Source organism: Sciurus vulgaris, assembly GCF_902686455.1.
Source record: "Sciurus vulgaris genome assembly, chromosome: 11".
NCBI lineage: Eukaryota > Metazoa > Chordata > Mammalia > Rodentia > Sciuridae > Sciurus > Sciurus vulgaris.
In genome coordinates, this window is record NC_136472.1 from 36770409 (window position 1) to 36798202 (window position 27794).

A 27794-nucleotide genomic window follows, 5' to 3' on the forward strand; every position below is an offset into this window, starting at 1 on the left:
CAAGTCAGGGTCCAAAGATCACACAGGAAAGCTTTAAGGAGCAGGAGCCAGCCAAAGAACTTCTAAAAAGAGTCTTTGTTAAGGGGAGAGGGTGCCAGCACCCCCAGCCTGGGCCCCACCCTCCTGCCGACTTCCCACCCTCACAGACAAACAGAAGAACAGGAGGAGCTGAAAGAGGAGGCAGAGTAATGTCAGGCATCAGCAAGGGCCAGTCAGTTACCCCAACTCCTGCACAGAAGGAAAACCTCCGCAGACTCCCCTTGGGGCTACAAAGCCCTAAGGAGAAAAGGAGCTAGACGGTGTAAAACGTCACGCCCCAAAATGGACCTCAGTCCCTCCAAGCCCCTTCTGCAAACAGGCGTCCAAGAGGCTGGGAGGCCCTGCTAAGAGCATGATTCCAGAAAAGCGCACCCTTACCCAAGCCCCCTGTGAATCAGGTACTGTCCCCAGCAGCGCTTGAAGGACAACGGTCAGAACGCTTGGAAATGTGGAGAAGACAAAACATTCCTCAAAATGAGCGTCCAAACTAATGAGAACAGGGCTGCCGAGTGCGCCAGTGGCACTGGTCTTGGTCAAGCCGACCTACACAGAACAGGGTTTTACATACCAACACTAACTCGTACCTCCAGAACCACAACAGAGACTGGAATGGAAACGCGAGAATTTACAACGCTGGCCCCCAAGACCAGGGTTTGTTTCTTTCCATTTTTTCCATCCAGTATCTTTCCCAGACGTTCACATCTTGAAAGAGAGACCTATTACTTGGAATTCCTAACTTCTAGCAACTTTAGAGAAGGAAGGAAGGCAATCTAAGTTGACTAATTAAAATCAATAGTAAGGAACCATATTTAAAGACAAGAGCAAAAACAAAAACAAAAAAGAAGACACTATTACATTTCAAATAAAAACAACTGTGGCCCTACCTGCCTGCTTCTCCCATAGTTACACAATCAGACTACAGCATCATAATGCTAGCAATGCCGGTGACAGGCCAGCACTCAAACTTCCCTTAGAAGTGACATCTACCTCTATGGAGGGCCCACCGTGTGTGAGGGCCTGCTGGGACTTGGGGTATGTTATTTAGTCCACACTGCATCCCTAGTGAGTAGCTATCACACCCATTGCACAGATGAAGAAGTTGGGGTTCAAGATGGCAAAACAGTCATGGAGAACTAGGAAGCAAATCAAGATCTATCTGGCTCCACAAAGTACTTTTTCCTCTCAACCACCTCTGTGACCCCAAAACAACAAGACCCCCCTGAAGAACACAACACTACAGTTGCTTATGGTCCTTTGACCAACCCACCAGAATCACAATTTGAGTGTCATGGAGACAGCAGAGCTTCTGATGCACAAACCCTAACTTAATCACACATCTGAAGTGCTGGGTGACAGGGCCCGTTCAAATGCAAAGCTGGACCACACTGGCCACCACTTGGTCTGGCTGCTAAAACACCCGAGCTGACCCTCCGCTCAACAATGACATTGGGTTCACAGAACAACATAGTTACACTTAAGGTGTGCCTCCTGTCTATCACGTGCGCTCACTCAACTAGCTGATTCACGCATCACACAGGAAGAACTGGTGGAACACCCAGTTACTCAAGGTCGTAGGGAATATCAGGTAGGAGAACAAGGAAAAGCCACGGTGACCAGCAGAGAGGGCTGAGCACTAAGTCACTGTAATGGAAAAGCAGGCGCTTACAGATGCCAGGGAATGGGCTAAGAACTAAGACGTAGGAGTTGCTCAGAGGGAGAAACCTACTGCAGGCAAAAGCATCATTCAGTGCTTCCTGGAATTATTGTCAACCAGGTCGGTTTTGCAGACTGGGTGAAATGTAGACCTAGATTCCAAACGAAACATTGAGATAAATGGAAGCACCACAGCAAATGGTTGTAAAGAGGGCTGCGAGGCCAGGGGAGAGCTTTCAAAGGCGGGCTGTGGATTCTGGGCTCGCTCGGTGAAAAATCAACACCATCAGTTTTTGAGGGGCGGGGGTGTGACTTGAGATCAAAGCTCAGGTAGGTTAACCCAGCCACACTCTGCACCAAGAGACTCGGGAAGCGAAACGAGAAGAAAGCAGAACTCAAAGCTACTAGAAATTTATAAGCATCTATTTTGGAATCAAAGAGTAGGGCTTCCTTTAATAATTCCAACATATATTCCTCTTCTAACGAGAAATATTATGAAAGGCCGGTCGAACTTAAATAAATATATTTAGTCTCTTTGACTATTTGCTGAAGGCAGAGACAACTCAAGTCATCAATCTTTGGCTTTGGAAAACAGCAGATGGTATTTCTGGCAAGAGATCCGCTGTCCTAGTTATATGTTTTGCTCAGACTAATGCTGTACTTTGTTTGCATTTCTTCGGCACCATCGGAGCAAGGGGCAGGCAGTCACAAAACATAACAAGCAATACAGGAGCTGATAATCTGGGCTTTGAATTTTAGCATTCAGATAATCCAGATGTAAATACAAAAAGAGGAGGTTATATTCTTCAATCTCCTATGTTGACTTTTTTTTTTAATTTTTAATCTCTGTATTAAGACATGTCAATATTAAAAGCTCTTCTTTCCATTCAAATTGACAATTTTTGAGGTCACCACTCTATTAAAAATTCTGATCAGTTGCCTGCAAATCTTTAAAACCCAGAAGAAAATAAGAGGAAAAAAAAAATCAGATGGTAATATGTGGCTATGTATGCAAAGCTGGAAAATTCCTGACGGCTGGTTCCGGATTTCTGGGGAAAAGTTATTCTTAACCTATTATGTCTCCATATCCTATATATAGGACACCTCTAAAAACTAAAATTGAGCAACTAATTAACTTTGCAACAAATTAACTTTATTACCCAATTTAAGTTGTTAGAGGTATCCTATATGTAGGATACTGGGACATAAAGGGTTAAGACAAATCAAACAATCTTTTTGAACACCAGGTTTTCCTGACCTACCTTCTCTGATGTGCTCCTTTCTAGAGTAGCAACAACAACAATAATAATAATAAAGCGATTACAGGAAGTGAAGTGACCAAAGACTTTATTGCACAGGTTATTGCAACTCTGTGTAAGCACATCACTACCTGAGCAAGTAGCACCTGCATGACAGGGGGGGCACCAAACCCACCTGTGAGGACCCCAGAGACAGCCATGAAGGTGGGAGGCCCACTCACCCTGGAGGAGTTTAATTCCTTCTTCCTGATTCCACTTCACATCTTTGAACATAACCCTCTGGCAGGGAAGAATCCCTCTCCATTCTGCTGGAGACCAGGTTGTCAGTTATGTAAGTGGTAAGTAACCCAGGACTCTCTTCTGTACTTTTTTCCTTGGCTTCTTCACACCCTGGTGAGCAGCAGCCAGCCAACCAGGACAGCCCTTCTGCACAGAGGGTCCTCCGAGGCCCTGCCTGTGATGATGGCTCCCAGCCCAGGGACTCTCGCCCCCCCACCCCACTGGGAAGCATTCGATTGCATGAAACAAATGGGCCCATCTCAGCAGAAAAGGGGTTTCCTGGAAAATGCTGCCAAGATAAGGAAATGAACTCATCCAGAAAGTTCCAGGAAGAAAAAAAGGTAGAGGAGCCAGAGATGGCAACTGGGGAAAGGATGGACATTGGGACAGTCTCCAGTCCAATCAGTGAGCACCAGAAAGCAAGGACAGAGCGAAGGTATGCACAGGGCCCTGATCTCAGAGGGCTGGAGAAGGCAGGAAAAGACAAAGGAGGGAGTATCTGGCACTGTCCCCTTCTGGAGAAAAGGGAAGGAAAGAGAGTGGTCAATGAAAAGAAATAAGAGCACAGCATATATTATTTTCATAACTAAAGTTGTGAGAGACTGCTCTAATCTCCACAGTGGTAACACCGCTGTAAAAACATGTTTTTAAAAATAAGGTCTCAGTGGAAATCCAAGTCCAAGCTGGAAAACCTTCAAGGAAAACAAGGCAGCGCTTCTTCCTCGCGCGGTGCCGTTTCCTGCAGAAACACCGTGAATAAGAAAGGATTCATTTCTTAAAAAGACAAAACAAAGGCCTCGATTCTCTTAAATATGCTTATTAATATTTAGCCAGTTAAACGTGGGCCTTTCCCAGTTGCTGTCTGCCAGCCCATAAATATTTAGGAGGAGTAAACTCAGGCACGTGTGCACACACAGAAAACACTCATTCCTTCTCCCTCAAGTCTAGGACAGCCATGGAATTATCCCCAGATCTCAAACCCCCACTCGCAGTGACAGCATTTCAAACTACAGTCTTTGGTCACAACAAATACCTTGGAGAAAGGCCCTCTCTCCCCAGATTCTCGATTTTTTTTTATTATTATTATTTTCCAACTCTTGAGGAGGTCCCAGGACCAAAGAAGAAAGCCACCCTGTTCCATGAACCCTGGAGTCAGGGTGGTGAAAGCTTTTCTTTGGCTATGACCTGCTCCAAGCGACAGCCCCACCTGGGTCTAATCCACATTCCCAGCCCTCTGGGTTCACGAATGGATTTTCAAAAGAATATAGGAATGTACCCCACCTGTTTACCCATTTTACCTGGTTTTGCAGCCAAGCATTCTTTACATCTGCTAAATAATGCACCCTACTGGGGGTCCACGTGCCAAGTGCCTCAACAAACCTCTAATATTTATAAAAGATTTAACCAAAGGAATCATTAGCTCCATTTCACAGACAGGCTGCTCAGCAAGGTTAGACAGTCTGCCCAAGGTCACTCGGCATAAACTGAGGGTCTGAGGGCAGGATTGGCCTCAACATCATTTTGTCTGCACTGGATTCTTTCATCTGCCACAAAAATGAAACCGTGGGCAAACCCGTGTCACGCCCTCTTCCTAGCTCAACAGACCCAGAAGGCTGTACTGCAGCCTACAAGCTTGTCCTGCAGGTTTCCCAGAAAAGAAAATTTATGAGGATTTTATAAAAATCACTGGTCTGCAGATGCTGCAAAGTGACTTCCAGTTTTAAAAACTAACAAGAGTCTCCCCAGAGTCAATTATTAGGGCTGATGCAGCTCATAAAACAGACCATAAAACCATTTCTGTTATATTAGTCCTGTGTTTTCCTTTTCCAGAGGGCTGTCTGAGGGGAGAATGCGGCAGAAACTTCTTCCCAAGCCCCAGGGCCATCCACTCCCAGAAAGGCCTCAGGATGGGTGTCCTCGATTTCTTCCCTTCCTGGTCCAATCAGCTCTCAGGTTTCCACTAAGGAAACATGATTAACTGGACTCCCCTACCAGAGGGTGATCTCAGATGGATCCTGGAGCTGCTTCTAATTTACTTAAGTGATTGCAATCTCCCCTCTCCCCAGTTACTCAATACAGCCAACAGATATAATTGCAAAGCAGGTAAGCCAGTCTCACCAATCTGCCGAATAGGTGCCAGCAAACGTTGCAAATTACAGGGTATAAATTTAGCAGGGTGGGTCTTGACACACATTCCTGCAAATTACATGTTCCCTCGCTCGTAGAAAGTGCATTAATTACTTCAGGTGCATGTACAACTTCCACTTGCTGGGGGCTTTCTGGAGAGCATCAGGTGACTCAGGTCTACAAAGATTAAAGCATAAATAGATAATGACTGCTGAGTGGGTGGGTCTTTTCCAAAGCTCTTGCAATTGGAATTGTTAACGTTCTCCTTGTAGACTGAGTCGCTGAGGCACCATGTGTGGGGTTGAGGACAGACTGACCCAAATGGAGCAACAAATAGGGGTCCCCTATAGCCGAAATCCTCGACGAGGGTGGTGGTCACAACGGGAGCAACTTCCTCCCTCTTGAGTTACAAGTTCTGCTTTTCCTGCAAGAAGGTAAATGGCTGCCAGCCAGAGCAGGGCAGATGCAGCCAGAAGCGAGGTCTGGATCCACAGGCTTGAGTCCCTTAAGGGATTTCACCTCAAATAATGATAACTGAGTGATGTCCATGTGCCAGGGAGTGAGCTAAGTACCCACCACCAGCATCTTCATAGGATTACCCACAACATCATCCAAGAAAAAGAAGAACCAGTGCTAAGTTTGCAGAAGAGGAAAGAAAGGCTCAGAGCTAAATAACTTACCCAAGATTACACAGCCAAAGAGCTGGGGAACCAGGTCTGTCTGATTCGAGAACCCACTCTCTTAAACATGAGGTGCTACAGCATCCGCTGAGGGGCAGACGACAGAGGCACCCCACAGGGCTCAGGAAGGAAGAAAACACCACCACACAGACATTCAACATCTCCTACCTCCTTCAACCCCAGCCTACAGCTGAGGGCTGTTACTGAGGTTGCCCATTAACTCTGGGGAAAATGCTGGGAGCTGTCTCATCCCCTCAATTGCCTCCATGAGAAAACCAAGACTGAGAAAAGGTAAGATCAGCCAGCCAGAGAGCAGCAGAGCAAAGGTTAGCCCAACCATATATGCCTTCTAAGTTCATGGCTTTTACCCCAAATCTATGAGTTAACTGTAATTCTCATAGCTGCAGAGCCTGTACAACTTAGGGGGCATGGATTAAATAGATCCAAATCACTGGAGCCAGACAGGAATATCCAATGGTGCCATCTGCAAGGTTCCTGGGCCTGCATTTCCAGCAGGATGGGGAGAGAGCAGGCCATTTTCTGGTCACATCTAGAAGGTACACATTTTGCCTATTACTTTACTGGAACCACCTCTGAAGAGCTATAATGTAATGGAATGACAGTCGGGGCTCCTACTCTCGTCAAAGGGAAGCCACGTGATCTAAGCTGAACTGATAGGATGCTCCATCCCTGGACTGTGACTCTATAGAACAGGGACAAAGATATTGAGAACATTCCATTCCTCCCAAGAAGCAGGATGTGGCAGGACTCTGTTCCCTTTAAGACAGAATCAACATTCTTTCTTTCTCTCCATCCCTGCTCAGTTTAGAAAGCCCCCAGGCATCCTGACGGAAAGAGCTTAGACTTCAGCAGGAAATCGAGGAAGAAGGACAGAAAATATGGAAGAAAAGCAACACGCCATGCTCACAACACCAAATCTGTGGGCATTCCACACCTAAACAGAAAAAGGGAATTGGAAGAGCACCCAGTGGCTCCCAGAGGAGGCACACACTCACTGCTGGGAGACATTACCTGGACCAGCCAGGTGGGCTGCGGTATGTGTGGCCTTCACATCTGATACTGGTACAGCATTTCCTCTCTACGATCATAACTCGGTGGATTAATTATACTTGGAATTCTGAAGCACTCAAGGTTATGACCTCAATCCTGGCTTCAGGAAATTGCTCATTCTCTGTCTTAATTGGAAATGTGTATGGTTTTACCCAACAAAAATGTGATAGTAACCTAATAGCACATCAGGGTCACTGTGTACCCAAAAACCAATGAATAAAGTTGGCACCACTGTAGAGGAAATGACTGTTCTTAAATAATAAATATGTAAGGTGCCTGTGAACTTCTGTGACATAAATACCACCCCATAACTTAGGCAGATCCTCTCTAATTCTTTTCTACTAGAGACTGGGAAGCATTGGGGTAGGAATGTTGTTGGGGTCCTGGCCACAGCCGGGCATGCCAAGATAAAAATTGTTTGAAAGACACTCATCTGGATTTCTTACTTCCTGGTACCTTGCCTGTGCTCACCACCCTAGAGCCAGGTGAGATTCCAGTGGACCCTTTCCAGTTGGGGAGCTGGGGGCATTGATGGAGACCCAGGGAGGCTGCTAAGACGAGTCAGAAAAAGCACCTGGAGGAGATGACACTGACTGAGGGTACCAGTGGAGACCTATGAACGATCGGTGCTCCTCTCCTGGCAGGGCAGCAACAGGAAGAGAACGGCATGCCAGCGCCACACTAGCTGTGGAAGTCATGAGAAGGATGCACGGGAAGAACTGAGAACTTACACAATGCGGTGAGCTACAGGCTCCAGCCCTGCGGCCGTCACTCCTCCAAACCATTCAACTCTGGGGCCACAGATGGATGTGGAGCTTCTAGAACTACAAGCATACACTAGGAATAGCCACAAACATGCCATCCAGAGCCATCCCTATAATAACCAAAACATAAATGCCCCAAATTAGGGAGTGGTTAAATAAATTATGAAATATCTACTGGACCAAATTCAATACAGTCATTAAAACAGGCTTGGAAGAGAAAGTGAAGCAATCCCTCTGAGAGAAGGACAGCCCGCTCGGGAGATGCACTGTGTGGTTTGGGAAAATGAGTGAGTATTAGAATAGAGCTCCGGATTGGGAGACAACTTAAAAACCAACTGTTTACACAGTGCAGACTGCAGAAAATAAAGCCAGGGAAAATTTCATTGACCAAGAGGTTGGGGTAAAGAAGACCAAGGAAAAACTTAAAATGGAAGTTGTTCAATGAATAGAAAAATGGTCACCATGTGGGAAATGGAAAAAGGAATTAAAAACTATACACACACACACACACACACACACACACACACACACACACACACAAACTATTTACACACATACATCCAGGAAATGACTGAAAGGCTTAAATGCCAAAATTTTTCTGAGTGGTAGGATTACTGGTGATTTTCGTTTTCTTCTTTCTGTTTAAATATATTTTGTAAACAACTAACAATAAGAATACCAATACGTCACAGATGTCCCCAATTAGATTACCGGTCAAAGCAGGTGGAGCTTTTGGGGATAACACTGCCTCCTAATTATTAAATGAGAAGCTATGATTTGATAAAGAAACTGCCCAGGATGCAAACATGGAGCATGATGTTAGAAAAATTCCTCCACAGAATTTTCAGGTGTCAACCTAATTTATGATTTAAAAATATATCAGTATTTTTAGACATCAAGAATACAGACTTGGGACTGGAGTTGTGGCTCAGTGGTGGAGCACTGGTCTACCCTGTGTGAGGCCCTGGATTGGATTCTTGGCACCACATATAAATAAATAAAAATAAAGGTCCATTGGCAACTGAAAATTTTTTAAAAAAGGAATACAGACTTACACCCCACCACTCAGACTGAGGGAAATGACCACCTTGGGCTCAGAGTCATTTTTTGCCCCCCAAGTTCTCTTCCCAACAGTCATCTGCCTTTCCTGGTAGTTTTCTGCTGGAGGAAGTACCACTAATCATCTAGAACACACAGGCCTCCAGGCCTGGGTAAACCAGTTCCACCACTTCGACATCGAATATTCCCTTGACAGTGTGATCATGCACATCCCACCTTCCCAGGTCCTTCCGCTTCCTGGGGCTCTAATTCATTCCCTCCTCTGCATGCTCCGTCCCTTATCCACTCTGCCCAGGCCACAGCCCTAAAGGATCATTGTTAAAGCTGCCTCCACCACAAAGCTCCTCAGGTCCAGCCCCCTGAGGGACTCTTTCCCTCCCCCGTACCTGCATTCCCTTGTGTCTCAGGACCCACACATCCAGCTAAGGCTGGGCCCAGGTAACCAACCATAGTCTGTACCCCACAGCACACCGCAAGGGCCCTGTGGCAACATCCTGGACAATGCCAAGCACAGGGCTTTGCACACAGTAGGTGCCCAATCCATTTTCACGATTGAATAAAAGCTGTGCACTCCCTAAATGCAGGGTCCCTGTCGGCTTCATTTTTAACATAGATCAGAGCTTCACAGAGTCGGGTACCCAGTTGGTCCCATTAAACGTGTGCTGAATGAATGACTGCAACGGGGCCACAGGAACAAATGCATCTGCCTGAACTGCTCTCCCAGGGCTCATCCCGGTGATCAGATTTCTAAGCCGAGGTGACCAGGCCAAAGGATAATTCATCTCCCTAAAGATGCTAAGTGTCAGCTGAATTGCTGTATTTAATAGGGCCTGACTTGGGTGGGCCATTCTGAGCAAAAGCAATAACTGCTCCAGTAATGAGTCCACTTTAAATTGCTATTACTACTACTACGAGTCCAAAGATTCCTGGAGCCACTGGACCAAGGCCCCAATTAGATGACTGCAGCCTTTACAAACCACAGACCCCTCGACTCACATCGCTGACCTCCCTGGATTCACAGAGGGTCTTTTCCAAAGGAATCCAGGATAATCCTCTTCAGAGGTTCGTTCTAGGTTGGTGTTTTTGGTTTGGGGTTTGGGGTTTGGGGTTTTTTGAATCCGCCTGCTGGGCAGGCTCTGCGTCATTCCACACAGCTGAGAACACAAGCCTGATAAAGAGAGGATCTGCCACGGTTGAAAGGAGACAGGAGGAAGGCCTCAGAGAATCACTCGCATATTAAATGTGCGTATTCTAGTTCTTAGGTGCATCCAATGCACCCTGGGAGTTCTTCCAAGCCTCAGGATGGAGGAGGGAAAGGGCCTTTATCTGCCACGATGAATTGTAATCTCCAACAGACAAAAGGAACAAAAATCAGACACGTATTCAAACTGGGTAACAAAGGAATAACTCGGCTCCAAGGTCTTCAACACAGAGATGGAATCTACCTCCTCCACCTGGCTAATTCTAGGTTAGAGGAAACGTGGACCAAAGACAGCTGTTTGGGCAATTCTGTCCATGTGAATGTACTTGTGAACTCCCTCCTCCAGGGAACCCTAATCCGGCTCCTTGACGTCACCTGGATGAGTTACCCCCCCCCCCCCCCCCCCCCCCGGAAAGAAGACCATCAAATCTGAAAAGGCTACATGGGTCCACGCCCTCACCATGTGTCCTCTCCACTCATGACAGCTCAGAGGGCGAGCAAAGAGGACAGCAGTAGATACTTGAGGTTCAGAGTCAGACAGACCTAAGTCCTGACACCACCAGTCCTGGTCGTAAGTCTTGAGCAAAGGAAAGAACCTGTTTGAACCTCAGTATCATGATCCATAAAACAGGAATAAGAAAAGTTTCTACCTAATCATAAAAATAGTAACCATTTTTTGAGGACCCATTAGGGGCCACTCAGTGTGCCCAGTACTGTGCATGTATTACCCTATTTGCCATTGCTGGTCACCCCAGGATCACCACCATGATCCTCGTTGGACAGATGGAGGAACCAGGCGATAGTATTCCCAAAGGCACGAGGTTTGCGTGGAGGGGTAAGGACATGGGCCAGACCTGCCCAAGTTCAATAGCATGTGGGTGGCTGTGCTGAGAGGCTGGGAGTGTTGGAATGAGACCATGCACTTTACAAGGGGGCTGGCACTTTCCACCAGAAATGTTTAACCACATTGTCTCATCATTGTTGTTTATATTTGCTGTCTTGATTCCCTGCAGTGCACTGCTTGTTCCTGGCCCTTTCATCAGATGGGGAAGGACATAAAGTCTTGACCCAAGAAGAGACCTCCCACTGACCCTGAAACATGGTAGACTCTATTTATCGTCATGAAAACCAGCCCATGGCAGGTTTCCTTCCGAGTCACCAAGGAGAACCTGGAACCCAGAGGAAGGCCAGCACTGTTGACGAACAAGCTGAAGAACACCTCTGCTCGTCAAGCCTCCGCTCAGGCCCCTAACTAACCAGAGGTTTTCTGTCTCTGAGAGGGGCACCTTTTACCAGCACTAAATTCATGAAAGGAGAGAGAACTGAAAACCTGTAAGTCCACATGAGTCTTTTTTAGCACAGGAAATGATCCCGCTGGGAAGAAGTAAATATTATGTACCAAATTAACTCAGGAGGTACAGTGTTCTTCTAAACACTGAGCAAAACTTGGTGGGGCAGTGGGGTGGACAATCCTGGCCAGGAACCCAGCCCTGGCCACAAATGGCCTCTTAGACACTAGCAGGAAGCAACAGGTGAGAATCCACTCAGACATCCCCAGAAAGGAGCCCTCTCCCTGTTAAAAATGCACACCTCTTCCAAAAAAAACAAAGGCCAAATGTTTTCTCTGATAAGTGGATGATGATATGTAATGGGGGGTGGGAGGTGGGGGTGAGAGAAGAATGGAGGAAATTTGGATTATGTAGAAGGAAATGACAGAAAATGAAAAATGGTGGCGTGAGACAGACATCACTACCCTAGGCACATGTATGATTTCAGGAACGGTATGAATCTACGTTGTGTCCAACCACAGAAACAAAATGATGAACCCCATTTGTGTACAATGAATCGAAAGGCAGTCTGTAAAAAATTTAAAAATAAGTAAATAATTTTTTTTAAAAAATGCACACCTATGGACAACCCAGGACCTTTTTGGAACCTCACCCCCCAATCCTAATACCATTCCTGTCCTTCTCTCCAGTAAAAGGTTCTCCTTTCTTTGCATCTCAGGCCAGGGCTGCATAGTCAGGGCACAATAATAGATCCCACTTGGCTAATTCACGGGCAGCAGGGAAACACCAGGTCCTCTTTCCTGTCTATGTTTCCTCATTTTCTATTATCCTGTGCCTCAGACTCTACTTTCAGCGGAAAGGTTATACACGAGATTGCCCAAACAAGAGACAGCTAGAAATTTTGAATGTTTTTACTCTGAAGTGCTGAGAAAACAGCATCTTGGCCTGAGAAGTAAAATTAAAATGGGGCCTCCTTTCCTCGCTGGGGTCTTGAACATGCCAAGCACTGGGTACCGCATGCAAAGCCAGGCACAGCATGACCACCCCAGCCCCAACAGAAGACACTGACACGGAGGCCAGTTACTACCAGCACCTTTTCTTAATCTCGGCATTCACTCCGTCTTTTAAAAACAATATCCAGCCTCTTGGTACAATGGTGACACAGGAGTCAGAAGACCCCATTTCTCCAATCAACGGCTAATAAATTGGGTAATCCTTTACCCACTTCTTAAGCTCTGGGACTCAGTTTTCCATCTGTAAAATCTATCAAAGTATGGATTCTAGATTCAGCATGATGGGTACATGTCCAGCAACTCTTTAAAGATATGGCCTGGAAACTTTTTAAAGATGTGGATAGGAATAGATTAGAATAAATCAGAATGTATTAGACACAGGAAGAGTAGGTTTTGATTCAACTTTATATATATACATGTTCTAATTTGCAATGTAAATGTGACTTTTCCACAGTTTTATTGAGATAAAATTCACATACAAGTCACCCATTTAGAGTACACAACTCAGGGGCTTTTAGCATATTCACAGAGTTGTGCAACCACCACCACAATCCATTTTAGAACATTTCATCACCCCCAGAGAGAAACCCCCTTCTCCATTTCCTCCACGTCCCACCCAGTCATAGGCAACCCCAGTTCCCTGACTCTCTCCACGGATTTGCCAATGCTGGATGTTTCCCATAAATGGTATCACCTTGCATAACTGACTTCCTTCACTAAGCATACGTTTTCAAGGTTCACCCACATTGCAAGTAGGTGCCAATACTCTGTCCTTTCCTATGGCTGAACAATACTCCATTGCATGGGTACACCCTTTCTCCACTGCTGGACACTTTCATTTTTGGTGCTGCCCCGACCCATTTTTGAACAAATTTTTTGTGTGGACATGTGAATGTGCTTCTGTGTGTCACTATCAACGAAGCTGAAAGCCTGTGAGTTACAGGATGGGGGACAAACAGTGACACCATTCTGTGACATTTTAAAAGCCAATTCATGCCTTTCACTTTGGAAAAGGGAATAAAGACCCTCAAACCAAGGTTGCATTCCCAGGTTCATGCAGCCACCTGGGAATCTCCGTGGCCAAAACTGCTTCACTGTCATCGTGAAGAACAGATCACGTCTGAGAATGTCAACTTCTGAAATATGCATCTTCTTTGTCCAACAGACTGAGATGAGGGGTGCTTCCACGCTGGTGATAAAAGTTGTTGAACTCTCAGGACAACCGGGTCACGTGGGTAAATGTCCTTTCTTAAGCCAGCTCCCACTCCAAGAAATTCCTTCATCACAAGCTTGCAGACAAAGGGCGCTTACAAACAGCCATGCAGCCAGAGGCCTGCCCTGCCCTGCTGTGCACACACACATAAACTATTCAATCTCTGAACCGCTCCACACGGAATGGGACCCCTACAATTGCTGCTACTACAGAGCTGGCGTAAAATGAGAGGCACCGGTCAAAAGCAGCTCCCTCCAGCTGCAAACCTGCATTAATAATTTAGCTATTAACAGCCAACTAACCAAAGCATGAGAGGGACAGCTCCGTAGGGGTCCGCATCTCTAGGATGCCCCCTTTGCCGCTTCAACAGCAGAGACCCTTCGGTCTGGAAGAACCTGCCACCGTCAAGGAAAAGGAAACATGAGACATTTGCAAAATCTAAGGAATAAATACAATTCCTATATACCTCAAATTTACAGCCCTCACAAAGCCTACTAAATATGATAAACCATTATAGGTTTCTTTCCTGTCTTCCCTGCCTTGGCCACAATTAATTTCGCCATGTTCGACTGTAATTCGGAATGTAATATATGAAGGCAGGAGATTTAGAGCCCTCATTCCTTTGCAGTGAATAAGCTTCTGCAGTTTGGGGCCCCGGAGGTAAAAGAAGCAATAACGACAGGCCTCATTTTGGGGAACCATTTGTGTGCATTTTCTGTTTTGCATCGTTAAGCAAGACAAAAGTGCCAGAAGGAAACCATGACAGCACCCGGCTCAAGTCGCTCAAAATCCGAATGCCAAGCGTCTTCTGTAATTGAGATGCATGGCAGCTCCGCACACATCCTAGAACGCATACTGCAACTAAAAGCTGTGAATTACCAAAGAGCAACAGAAATCACTCCGGTTTTATTTGTACAATAACCTCAAAGGTCTCTGAAAAAAACAGCAAAATTCAGTTAGTTCCACGAAGGCTTTCCCAAACACTCGACACAGAAGGGGAATGAAAAGTACCATTTAGGGAAGGCCTGCGACATGGAGAGCTGCATTAGTACTTTATCATGCCATTGAGTGAGTAGAACCGAGTTCCCCAAAAGGCATGTTCAAGGCCTCACCTCCAATACCTGTGGATGTAAGCTTGCTTGGGAAGAGGGTCTTTGGAGAAATAGTCTAGTTAAGAAGAGGTCACACTGGATCAGGGTGGGTCCTAATGCAATGGCTGGTATCTTCATAAGAAGGAACCAGACACTCCCCTAGGGAAGAAGCCACATGAACATGGAGATTCGAGTCGGTCAGGTGCACAGCAAGGAATGCCAAGGGGTGCCTGCAGCCTGCAGGAGCCAGGAGAAGGGCCTGGAATGGATTCTCTCAGAGTCTCCAGAAGGAACAACCCTGGAACACCTTGATTTCGGGCCTGTGTCCTCCAGAACTCTGAGAGAATAAACTTCCTTTTAGGCAGCCAGCTTGTAAGAATTTGTTATGGCAAACGAATCTATGAATAGAACCCTTGAAAACACGCAGGTGTTCTTATCCTCATCTCTCCCTCCCACCCTCTTAATAGATGGGAAGACTAAGGCTCAAGAAGATTAACTAACTAGTTCAAAGTCACCTAAAGATCAAGTGGAAGAACTAGAATTCAGGCCAAAGTGGTCTAACTCCAACACCCTCACCTCATTACCAGCGAGCAAGCACTGAATTCTGCCACTATGTGTGGAAAAGGTTCCCCATGAGAAGGTCTTTAAGGAGATGACCCTTAAAACATGCAGAGACTCTGGTGGTAAAATACTGGAACCTGCCATAACTGGTATTTGACCCACCTCCAAGACAGGTGGCAGGAACATTCACTAAGCAGATGGCCACAATAGCAAGACTTCTATAAAGCAGGCTGCCCTGCAAATCAGACCAAAACCCAGAACAGATTTTAAATGGCTCATAGCACTCAACTCGACCAGCATCGGATGAGTGCTGAGAAAGTGTGAGGCTGAGGTCCAGTGAGACAGAGACCAGCCCTGGCTTTGAGGAGCTCCAGGGTTCATCTCGTCACCCAGTCAATGGCCCCACACTACTCAAGCCCGAGTTTCATTCGATTCAGGGAGCTCCACAGCACCGGGGGAACTGTGTGTTATCTCTGGCAGAGAAGCACTCATCTCAAAGTCCAACTGCACTGTCCCCTAGCTCCCAGGTTAGGCCAGGTCACGTTAAGTAATCTAAATCAGTAGAATGCAGGGAAAGATGACATCGCCAACAGGGTGAGGAACAGAAAAACCAGCACAGGGTGGCTACTCAGAGCTCTTCCCCTGTTGTGACAACATTCCAGGCAGCAGACCCTCCAACAGCAGGGTCCAAGCAATTATGAGAAGTAGAATCCCCTCCCCACACCTGCCATTCAACCGGCAGGGCCTTCAGGTAAGTGAAAATTAAACTTCTATGTGTTACATCAACAAAGTTGGGGGGAAATTTGTTATGGCAGCATAGACCTATGCTATCCTGACTAACACATGATCTAACACACATTCTTACACATGCTATCACTATAAAGAATGGTTGAATTCCAAGATAAAACTAAGTAATTCTTTGACCCTGAACATCAAGAATATTCTGGTGAAGAATTTATAATACGTTATACGAGTTCTGTTCAAATGATTTCTTTGCCTCTATACCGAAGGACACTTTAAAAACTGAAATGAATTATCTTTCCAATAACCCATTCAAGGCATTGCATGTAGAAACTGTCTCCAGAATTGAGCCTCTTCCTAAAGCTAAACAAGTGTCCTCAAGCTACACCCGGAAAGGCTCTATGAGGAGGAGAGACTGTTTCACCTCTGCGATCCTTTGCCTGTGGGGCCTGGACCATCCTGGACCTGGCAAATGTTTAGTATATGACCATTTCTCATGAAAAGGGAAGCATTCTTGCCCAGACTCATCAGTCTACCTCTCCTGTCAATTACCAACCCTCCAGACAGTGACAGCAGGGTATACTGCTCCCTGTCCCTCTCTTCAGGCCCCTCCCAGCCTACCTTCTGTTCCTTTCTCACACCATAACTTGAACTCTACCAGAGTAACTCACTTCTGCCTTCCTCTGAGACTGACCAGCACCAAGTGCTAAAAGGTCCCCGGGCAGAGTTTCATCCCAAATTCCAGAAAGTCTCACCTCTAGCAAGGAAGGCCACCTCATGGGATCTGCAGAGATACCCTCTCCCATGGTGTTTACTACAGTTCCTAACCTGAAAAGTTCAGAACACTCGAGAGTTAATAACTCAAGCCACAAATCCAAGGAAAATCCACAGAGAGAGGGAGGGTGGGGGAGGAACCAAGTAAAACAGAGATGTTCAAAAGATGTGGCCGAGCTGGGAGGGGCCAGGGGGAGGGGCCGCACCCAACTCACCCCACACAACCAAAGCAGCCCAGATCACCTGGCTCAAACCTTTAGCTTGGATGTAAACATTTCCTTAGAGAAAAAAACCCTTGGTTCTGACAATGGCTTGGTTGGGTGGGGCTCCACTCTCCCACTTACTGTATGCCCCCAGACAAATCAATTCACTTCTCAGAGACGGGATCCCTGTCTATAAATCAGAGCAATAAGAGTACTTCACAGGCCTGGCCTGAGGATTAACTTCAACGATTATGCAAAAACCCCTGATGCACTATAAACAATCCACAAATGTCTTTTTCTCTTCCCTGTAAATAAAAATACTGGCCAAGAAGTCTGCTGTACATGGGCTAAAGATGTTTACTTCACGGTTCGTTGTGTGAGGTCTCTTTCTAAAATTGTTGATAGGAACCCAAAATCTCTAGGTAAAGCAGCAAGTCAAGCTGTTTTCCCCAAAATGGAGTGATCCAGTTTAGCAAGTATTTAATGAGCCCCAAGAAGACACAAGTTTTCTCCTCAAGCAGAAAAAACCCTCAGAATGAACAAACTGTTCCTCTTCTTTCCTCAGCCAACAATATGAATAGAGACAATAACCGAAACCCTGGTGGGTCATCTCACAAGGCCTAGACACCAAGCATCTTGAGATGGCCACAATGACTGGCACAAAGGAATACTGCCTCCACTTCATCTTCGAGGCTAAGGGCAGAGGCCAGCACCTTCCAAGGTCATAGGAAAACTTTCTTCACTGTGGGAAGTTTGCAGATACTTCATATACACCATCACTTGTGCTTTCTAGAATGATCTTCAGGCAGGGCAGTGGTCCACGATGGCCAGGCCTTTCACTGTGGGCTTCCTCTGGTCCTTTCAGAGAACTCCTCTCTCCTAGTCATCAAGACTGGTGAGCTTGCCACTCCCATTTCCCCAGATGCTGGCTTCCTAGGGCTGTTACAACAAATGACTAGAGACAGGGTCACCTAAAACAACAGTTCGCTTATTCTCTCACTGTTCTGGAAGAGAGATGTCTGAGCCCCAGGCGTCAGCAAGGCTGGCTCCTCCTGGAAGCTCTGAAGGAGAAGCCATCCCATGCCTCTCTCCTAGCTTCTGGTGGTAGGTGGCCAGCTGTCCTTGGTGCAGAACCATCACACGATTACTCCAGTCCCTGCCTCCATCTTCACGCTGCCTTCTCCTCTATCTGCACTTCCCCTCTTCTTAGAGGACATTTGTCACTGACTTTGGGGCCCACCTGGATGATCCAGGATGATCTCATATCAAGATGCTCAACTTCATTGTGCTTTTTCCACATAAGGTCAGACTCACAGGTTCTGGATGGACATACCTTTAGGGGGGCCATCCTTCAACCCACCACACAGCTCTGCAGGGGGTCAAGCATTGCCTGAGGTACTCTGACAGGCAACCCTCAACCAGCCTCAAGCCCAGGCAAGTTCTTGCACTTTGTTCTATGCATACAGGGAGTGAGCAGGAACCAGGCCTATCCGAAAGAAATACAGTGCAAACCCCTATTTACTTAAATGCTTCCAACTGCCACATTATTAAAAAATAAATTAATTAAAAGATGTAAATTAGGGCTGGGGTTGGGGCTCAGTGGTAGAGCGCTTGCCTAGCATGTGTGAGGCACTGGGTTCGATCCTCAGCACCCACATAGAAATAAATAAATGACAATAAAGGTTCATCCACAACCAAAAAATATACATATACAAAAAAGAGAGGCAAAATTAATTTTGTGATATATTTAGCCCAACATACCCACAATAGAGCAGATATGGTTCTTGTCTTCAAAGTGCTTACAAAAGAAGTAAGGAAATAAGGTCCAAATAGATGGAATACTCAAGCAAGTTCTCAGGACGAATTCAAAGGAGCAACCAGAAACGTCACAAGGTGTACCAGAGTAATGGCCTTGAGAGAGGAAGAGGACAGCCAGGTATGCTACGGGGAGGAGTCGAGCTGTCTTCAGGCTGCACTTGGACATGGACAGGAAAAGGGGAAGGAGGAAGACAGACCCTTGGGCAGGTGGCAACTACCCACACACGCCCTCAGGTGAATGTGTCAAAGGAGCCCCTCTGGTCATGTCCAGCATGGCTTGGAAAGTAGCAGGTGCCTTTGTGAAAATTAGCAAAACATGCCTGTTGCAGGTTGAAACATGTCTCCCGAGAGCAAAAGGCTGCAGTCCTAAGCCTCAATACCTCGGTGTGTTGCTATCGATGCGACAAGGTCCTTACATAGTTAATCAAATAAAAATGAGGTCATTAGGGAAGAAGAGGGGACTAGGACACAGACAGGTCAGACGCAGGGAAGGCCATGGGGAGACACAGGAAGAACATCAGAAGATGCAGGCAAGACCAAAGGATGCTTCCACCACCCAAGTACACCAGAGGCTGCCTGGAGTCACCCTGACACTACGGACAGGCAGGGAGCAGAGTCCCCCTCAGGGCCCCCAGCAGGCACCAACCTTGATCCCAGGCCCCAAGAACTGAAGGACGACAAACTTCTACTGTTGAAGCCACCAGGGATCTTGGAACACGTCCCCCTCGGATAAGGAAAGATCACTGTTCCGGAGATTCCCCCAGTCAACAGGAAAACCCACACCCACAGGAAACTCTCCCTGGGAGCTGGCTGTGTGCAGCATGGGCCTCAGTGTGGACACGGCGCGACCCTGCTCGTGGCGCTGCCTACTGCAGCCCAGGACAGCCGCAAGACATCACTGGTGGCAAGGCGCAAGTTGCTCCAGTTCCCAGTCCATGAGGTTTACTTAGCTTCGAGCGGGAGAACCATGAGTAGAACATGCAGCTATGTGACCCAAGGAAAGTGCACCTGGAACACCCCCATGCACGCCCATGTCACAGTCAGGGCTGGGCAGGGCTACAGTGGGCTCCTGGCCAGCTCCACAAGAGAAGCCAAACACCCAGGGAGTCCAAGGCCAATCTGCCAGGGGAACTGTTGACCTCAGGGTGGTTTTGGTGGACTGCAGGCAGAGAGGACCCCTGAGTTAATTTCCATCCCCAAAGAGAGGGGTGGCGGTCACAGCAACAGGATCACCTAAATGGACATGAGAGACGTGTACTCTCAAAACATGAGGATCTGAAAACAAACCTTCTCAACCACCATGGTCTGGGATCCCCAGGAGTTATTTTATGGAATTCTACTTTTTTAAAAATCAAACATTCCATTTAAGCCTCAAAAACACTCACTAAGGTAATTATTGCCTCCGTCTTACAGACGAAGACATTGAGACCAGAAAGGTTACATGACATGGCCAAGGTCATTCAGCTCTGGTCCCCTGACGCTCAGCATGTGAGCCCTTGTTCTCACCATAATCCTGCCTTCCCCAGACCCTACCTCCTCACTGCCCTCTGTATTTCCCCAAAATGTGACCTAGTGACCATGACCACAGAGAACTGAAAGTGCCCAGTCATAGTTCCAAGTGACCATAATCCCAGACACAAATATTTTCCACATTCTTTTTTTTTTTTTTCTTCTTGTACAATAAGTTCCCATGATCCTTGATTTCACTTCCTGAAGTATTAGTAAGCTGAGGTCAACTACCATCTGAAAATATTAAATAAAAATTTCCAGAAACAAACAAACAAAAAAGTATAAGTTTTATATCTCACACTGTCTTGGGTACCATGATCAAATCTTGCACCAGTTCACTCCCCCCTGCCTGGGTTGTAAATCATCCTTGTGTCCAGCGTATCCATGTTGTATACACTACCTGCCCAATAGTCACTTAGCAGCCATTTCACTCATACAAAGGGTTTGATATTATCTGCAGTTTTCAGCATTTGCTGAGGATTTTGGAACAGACCCTTCTTAGATGAGGGGAGACTACTACATATGAGATTTCTCCTAGCCAATATGAAAACCAAAATCTACATGATTAACACTCTAACTCCCCTGGAGGTCAACAATTTCCCAAGGGTTTACAATAATAATTTCCAAACTGGGGTTCCCAAGCAATTGGAGGTGCCCAAACTCCCAAGACTAGTTCAAAAGCAGCAGCCCAAATTGTCCATTTGCCTAAATATTAAACAACCAACATGTCAAATCTTTCTCCTTGGCTGAAACCAAAACACATACGTGTGGTAGCGATAACTACTTACTTCCAGTGGAAACCTGCCTTGTAAATATAATAGTGAACGGTTAATAACTGTGATTTGGTAACAAGCTATTTCAAAACACCTGCTTTCATGGGAAAAATATGATAAAAGAAGTCCTGAGCCCAGATGGATCTGGATGGGGAGTAAGTAGACAAAGCCTCATCAGCCCCTGCCATCCACGTTTGGAAAACTGCACATTTTCATGAGGCCCCATAGCTGAGCTCCAGTTTATCATTAATAAAAACCATTTCTCATAGTGTCCTTCTCCCTGACTGTTCAACAGAGTTCACATTCATTCATTAACCTTCACAGTGGGGGAGCTAAATGGACTACAATTTCCATTTTAGACGTACAAAGAGAAACAGAAATCCCATTTCCAAAAGGAATAACTCAAATCAATTAACTCACCAACCAGGCAGCCAGTGGACCAGTCCCCTGACAAGGGCCCGCCCATCCTAACACAGTCAAGGCATAAAGGCATGAAGTATGCTAGGGAATCCTGCAACCTGATCACCTATGGGTCATTTATTTCTCTATAAAAAGCCTCAATTTCCCCAGCAATGAAATGGGGTAATATCTGCCACCTGGTAATGAACACGTAGCTATAAATGACTTAGAATTGCCTGGATAATCAGCATTATGCAAATTGACGATATCATTAAAGAGCTACTAAACACAGTTGTAAATCTTATAAAAATACTTCAATGGAAATTAAGGCTCAATTAAGAGACTCCATTTCTTAAAACTTTCCATCGCCCTGTTATTTTAAAGACAGGAGGGCTCCAAGCCAGCTTTGATATTTCCAGTGGAGGGATAACAGCCCCTTTCTCTAAAATTCTAGATGAAGTTTGGCACTGATAAACAGGTGGTCAAAGAGAATGGAAGAGGATGTGCCTCGGAGAACAGTTGCAAGTCAGGCTGAAGCCAAGAGCCAGAAGCATCTTCGTGGGAAGGAGCCACTAATTCGTCGAACTTGCCCCAGTAGGACATCAATACCACATGCCTCAGCACAGAGGCACAAGGTCCAGGGTACCTCAACTCTACACCCAGCCCTGCCTGGAGGAGCAGACCAAGGCCACCCTGAGAGGGCACGACATCATGCCACACACATGTCCACATCCTAGGAAGCTGCCAAAAAATGCAACTTCAGTTCCCAAGGTCAGAGAGGTCACAGGTTGGTGGAGCCCAAGACAATCAAGCAGCAAACTAAGGAACTGTTATAGCTGGGTGTTTCCTTGCAAACACCTCTCAGAATGTCCCCCTGCCTGGGCTGTCCTGTGATCAACTCTAACCCAGTGCTATCCCATGTGGGAGCTGGGGCCACTCAACCAGAGCACTCAGAGCAGAAACCACATCATCCCACCTGGGGGGCCATTACTAGGGGGAGCTGCCAAGTTGGTCTGTACAGCCTGGGCCTCCTCATTCCTCTCTTTCCTCTTCGTGGCTAAGAAGGCAACACCCCAGCTACCACCCCAGACCTGGAGTGGGGCTTTCTTCAATGTGTGGGAAGAAAAACAGCTCGATGATGAGAGGAAGATGCCAGAACATGGCTGAAAGTCAGTCTGCCTTATTAAAAAGCCCTCTTCCAATTTGAGATTCTAGCATTCATTAGTAAAGGAGAAATGTGTAAAAAACACCCAACAAATCAAATGAGCCCAAGTTTAGGGAAGAAATATACCCATCACCATGCCCCTTGAAGTATAAGCAGCATGAAGTATAAGCGAGACTGACTCCCTCCCAACTCAGAGCACCCGGCCATTAGAGACCCGTGGGTGTTTAAAATTTAAATGTATCAGGTTGGGGATGCTCCTGGACTCAGCTGGTGATCGATTTACCTTTTAACTGGCTTTTCCAGCTCCATAATCATTTCTAGGAAAAGGGATGCTTCCGATGCTTCCTGCTTAGGTGAGACCTCCGGCCTCAGGGGACAGGAAATGCTGGCAGACTGCTGGGCAGGGGGGCCCTGCCGGCTGCACAGTGGGGAAGACCACAGGCCTGAGCACAGCAGAGCTGGGGATGTGGCAGCAGTCCCACCCTGAACCCAGGGGCCTGTGCACCAGGAGAGCTGACAGGTGCTCAAAGAGACACTTCACCATGGCATTACAGGATCCGCGGACCTTGCCGGCGATGAAGCAGGCTGCTCTGCCCGGGGCCACTGGGCCCCCCAAGCAGGTGCTAGCTCTGTGGCTCAGAAGTGCAGGCACTCGAACCCCTGGGAGAATGAGGCTGGGGTCAGGCAGGACTCAGAGGGCTACGGTTTCCACGCTGCCTTTGATCCAAAGGGGGACACCCTTCAGAGCCAATTCCTTCCTCCTCCAAAATGAGAGAGCACTTAGTTATTCCTGTCCAGCTGGCTCAGCAGGCATCATTCTATAGAATCACAGCCGCCGTGAAATCAATAAAGACCCCCCCAGGCACCTCCTTCCACGGCATGTCCCACAGAGTCTCCCACACAAATCCACATCCACAAGCCAGGTGCCACCCACAGTGACCGGTGACATTCAGGTCTGGCCTGAAACCACCACCCATTTTCTCTAACCAGAGCCCAGCCGAGGACTGGATGTTCGTGTCCCCGCAAAACTCAAGTGTTGAATCCACTCCCCGGGGTGATCCTATTAACAGGCAGGGCCTCTGGCAGCTCATTAGGTCAAGAAGACTCTAATGGGACTTGGGCCTTATAAATAAGAAGCTTGAAGGAGTTTTTTCCCTTCCACCATGTGAGGACACAGCAAGAAGGCACCATCTATGGCACGGGGCCCTCATCAGACATCGGATCTGCTGGTACCTTGATTTGGACCTCCTAGCCTTCAGATCTGTGAGCAGTAAACTTCCATTGTTGACAAATTACCCAGTCTAAGGTATTTTGTTATAGCAACCAAACCGACAAAGACAGGAACATAACTGAGTATCTACCTGCCTGGATGCTGCCAGGGTACCGCTTACTTCCCTACTGAAGGCACTTGGGAGGGTAACATATTTTCTTTAACTCACCACTATACCCTCTAAACCAGTTTCCCAAAAACAGGTTTGCAGAAGTAAACTTCTATTTGATCCTTTCCCCTTCCAAACTGAGTTGTGAACATGCAAACCCCTCCCCTCCCATATTATGTAAATTACTAATTACTAAGAGCACATTCCCCCATCAAGTTTACAACAAAGTGTGGTCATGAGACTAACTTTTGGCCAATGGGATTGAGTAGAAGTTCTGCCTGAGTGCTCCAAGAAAGATCCTTCCTATTGCCTTCCTCCAGCTGGAATTCAGATGCCATGGCTGGTACTCAAGCAGTCATCTTGGGTGACGAGGTTGCAGAGAAGCACATAAGAAATGGAGCCTGAATCACCAATGTCGAACTACTTCCAGCACTTTCTGAAAGTCACTCAACCACCATACATGTGCTTGAGTGGTACAGTTTTCTTGTTTGTTTGTTTGTTCGTTTGGTACAGGGGACTGAACCCAGGGGAACTTAATCACTGAGTCACATCCCCAGCCCTTTTCATATTTTATTTAGAACAAGGTCTCAGTAAGTTGCTTAGGGCCTTGCTAAGTTGCTGAGGCTGGCTTTGAACTTGCAATCCTCCTGTCTCATGAAGTGCTAAATTTCACTTGAGTTTCAACAGACCAATAACACCCCCCAGAAAAGTTTACAAATCAGTTCTAAGTATGCAGGTTCCCAAGACACCAATAAAAACAAAAAGGCAAAGCAGTACACACCCACACACGTGCCCACATACCTCAGTTACCACACAACACAATTCAGCTAAAACTGACTCTTTGTGAAAGGAAATCTCATTTATTCCAACACCACCTCAGATACTTGGAAGTATTCTTCTCTACCCCAATTAAAATGAGTTCCTGGAGAGAAGAGTCTGTTACTCACCCTAGAAACCCCAAGGGCCTAACACAAGGCCTGGAACTCAGTAAGCTGGATGTAAATGAAACCAAATTCATCCACTGGCCCAGAAGACAGGGAAGTGAGTATGCAGGATATACCAATGCCTCCCAGTTGACCGTCCACGTTCCCAGGGAGACCCCCACCCCTCATCCTCCTCCCCTGCACAATCTCCTCCTGAGCCCCTTCTACCCCCAGCCAGCTCCCAGGTCCTGCCAGCTGAAGTCCCTGCCCCCTTCTTCTCCCCAGGACACTGACTCTTTATCCAGAAAGAGCTGGACACACAGAACTTATCTACCTGGATAGCACAGGGACATGGATCTAACATACACCCCCATGTTCAAATTCAACCCTGTGGTCACTCATAACAAGTTTAAATAACCACCTGGCAGGTGTTGGCCAAGATCACCTCCCCCCACCAAGCAGCCCCCCGACTGAGACCACCCATATCTGCTTCAGGACATGGTCCCAGTTTCCCCCTTCCGGCACCCTACACTCCCAGGGAAAACAGACCCTCCACCAGCACCTGCCAGCTCCCCCACTGCCTGGTTCCAGAAAGAGCCCCTCTTCATGGACTGCCCCAGCACAGCCCGACGCCACCAAAATGTTCCTCCTAGGCTCCACATCCTTCCAGGGTTCTGACGCTCCCCTGGGGCTGTCTTCCAGGCCAGCTCTCTGGCTCCGCCCCTCCCGCATCCTTCCATCAGGAATCAGGACACCGTCCTTCCCTACCGAGCTCAGAGCCAAGCAGGCACCATAGCACTAGGCTTGCTGCGGTTTGTTTTAACTTTCTTTAACTCATCCCTTTTAAATTCCAGTTTAAATTCTCTCCACTCAGCAGGCCAATCAATCCATAAAGACTTTTGGGAAAGGGAACAGTGGGGGCTTTCTTTCTTTGGCTGCAAACTGTGGGCAACAAAATTGACTTATGGAAATGTGGAGAAAACAGAAATAATGGAGAGGACGCAGCTGCCAGAATCTCCAGCCTCCCTCCAGATGCCGGTTCTGCACACTCTTGTCCTTCCAGGAGGTGGATGCACTGCTCATCAGCACCTCAAAACAACCACTGCTCCCCCAGCGACCTGCCACACCCCACCAGGACGGCGTGCCCAAGTGGAACGGCACACCTGCCTTCAGTGACAGCGGTGCTGCATCCAGAAAACCGGATTTATCCATACGAGCGTGATCCCTAATAAAGCACGGAACTTCAAGGCCAAGTGCACAGAAGCGAGGCTGCGCGCTTCCGCTTCGCCCAAGCAGTTCCTAGGTTCTCTCAGCCTGAGACACAGAGCCTTTGTGTCAGGTTCAGACAAGGATTGAAGCCAAAGGGCCTCAATGAAATGAGGTCCACAGCCAGCCAGGGCGAGGCTCCAAGGCCAGGGACTCGGAAGGACATGCTCAGCTCCACGGCACCAACTTCCCCCCTCTCAGCGGGCCTCTTCCTCACTCGCTCCCACGTAGCTGACAGGTTGGAGCACGCGTAGAGATGTAGAGCCTAATTAAGGCAGGGCTGCAGGCTGACCCTCAAGGCCGCGGCATGCTCTCCCCTCCTGGCATCATGCCCACATGTGATCCTCTTACCCCGCATGTGGAGGGACTGTGACCTCCTTCTAATCGACAGGATAAGAAAAACATGACCAGATGGCCATACTGTGGTTCCTGCCATGATGGAGTCTTTTCTCTCTCTTGCTGACTTGACGAAACAAGAGGCCGTGTTGGGGACCCACATGACAAGGCGCTAGAGCCGCCTCCAGCCAACAGCCAGCAAGACAAGGAGGCCCTAGCCTAGCTGTCTGCAAGGAAATCGACTCTGCCAGCAACCACAGGGGGCTGGAAGTGAATCCTTCCCCAGGACACCTTGATCTCAGCCTCCAGAGAGCCTGCTGAGCAGCGCTCAGACTCCTGACCAGAGACTGTGACGATCAACATGTGCTGCCTCGAGACACGAAGTTTGTGACAATACTGTTACACAAGAGCAAATGAATACAGGTCAAGTCAGTGAGCAAGAAGGGGTCATTCAACAAATGATCACAGTAACAGAGTAGCCACCTGGAAAAAATATATTGCACTGGGTCCCTTACTCACACATGAAACCAAAATAATTCCAGATGGGTTTAAGACTTAAATAGGAAAAATAAATCCAAGTTGTATCTTCATATGTAATTTTGGAGTGAGGAAGGCCTTCCTAACTGTGACGTGAAGTCCAGAAGCCCTGAAAGAAAGGACTAATAAATCTGCTGGAGGGAAAATAGCATCTGCAACTTGTATCACAAAGAGTTGATTTCCTTAATATGTAAGTAGCTCCTACAATCAATAAGAATATGATTAATTCCTCAGCAGGAAAAAAGAAAGGCTATAAGCAGCTTGTAGAAAAGAAACTACAATGGTTCTTACTCTTCTGAAAAGATGCTCACTTGCTATAAGAGGAACACAACAGTTACCTAGTAGGATCAAAATGTGTGATAACACAGTGGGTTAGAAATCAGTGTGGAAAATGACACCCTCGCGTACTGCTGGTGGGGAGTAAATTCATACAGTTTCTCTAGAGAACAATCAGGCAGCAATTATCCAAATTACAAACGCACTTGACTCCTCAAATCAACAATTCTGCCTCTGTGGATATTTAGAATGACATACCTATAAAGCCATCAAACAAAATAGTGTTTGGTGCCACAGCAAAGATATGAACCACCTGTCTATCAATAGGAGACTGGAGCGATGATTTATGGTACATCCCTTTAACAGAATACCAAGAACTGTGAAAACAGGATGAGG

At 47.0% G+C, this 27794-nt stretch overlaps 1 protein-coding gene across 7 annotated transcripts in view; it reads right to left on the minus strand.

Annotated features, from left to right (window-relative positions):
• Positions 1-27794, minus strand: part of LDLRAD3 (low density lipoprotein receptor class A domain containing 3) — a 223884-nt gene that overhangs the window by 173168 nt on the left and 22922 nt on the right. The window contains exon 1 of one of the 7 annotated variants that reach the window (XM_079104396.1): positions 25546-26007. The exons of 2 other annotated variants lie outside the window; for them this stretch is intronic. In XM_079104396.1, coding sequence (XP_078960522.1) covers positions 25546-25723 — 178 coding nt within the window. In that variant the 5' untranslated portion in view covers positions 25724-26007. Of the gene's footprint in view, positions 1-3172; positions 3372-7839; positions 8413-25545; positions 26008-27794 lie in introns of those variants that run through there. 4 more of the 7 variants (XM_079104392.1, XM_079104393.1, XM_079104398.1 and 1 more) reach the window with 4 other exon arrangements.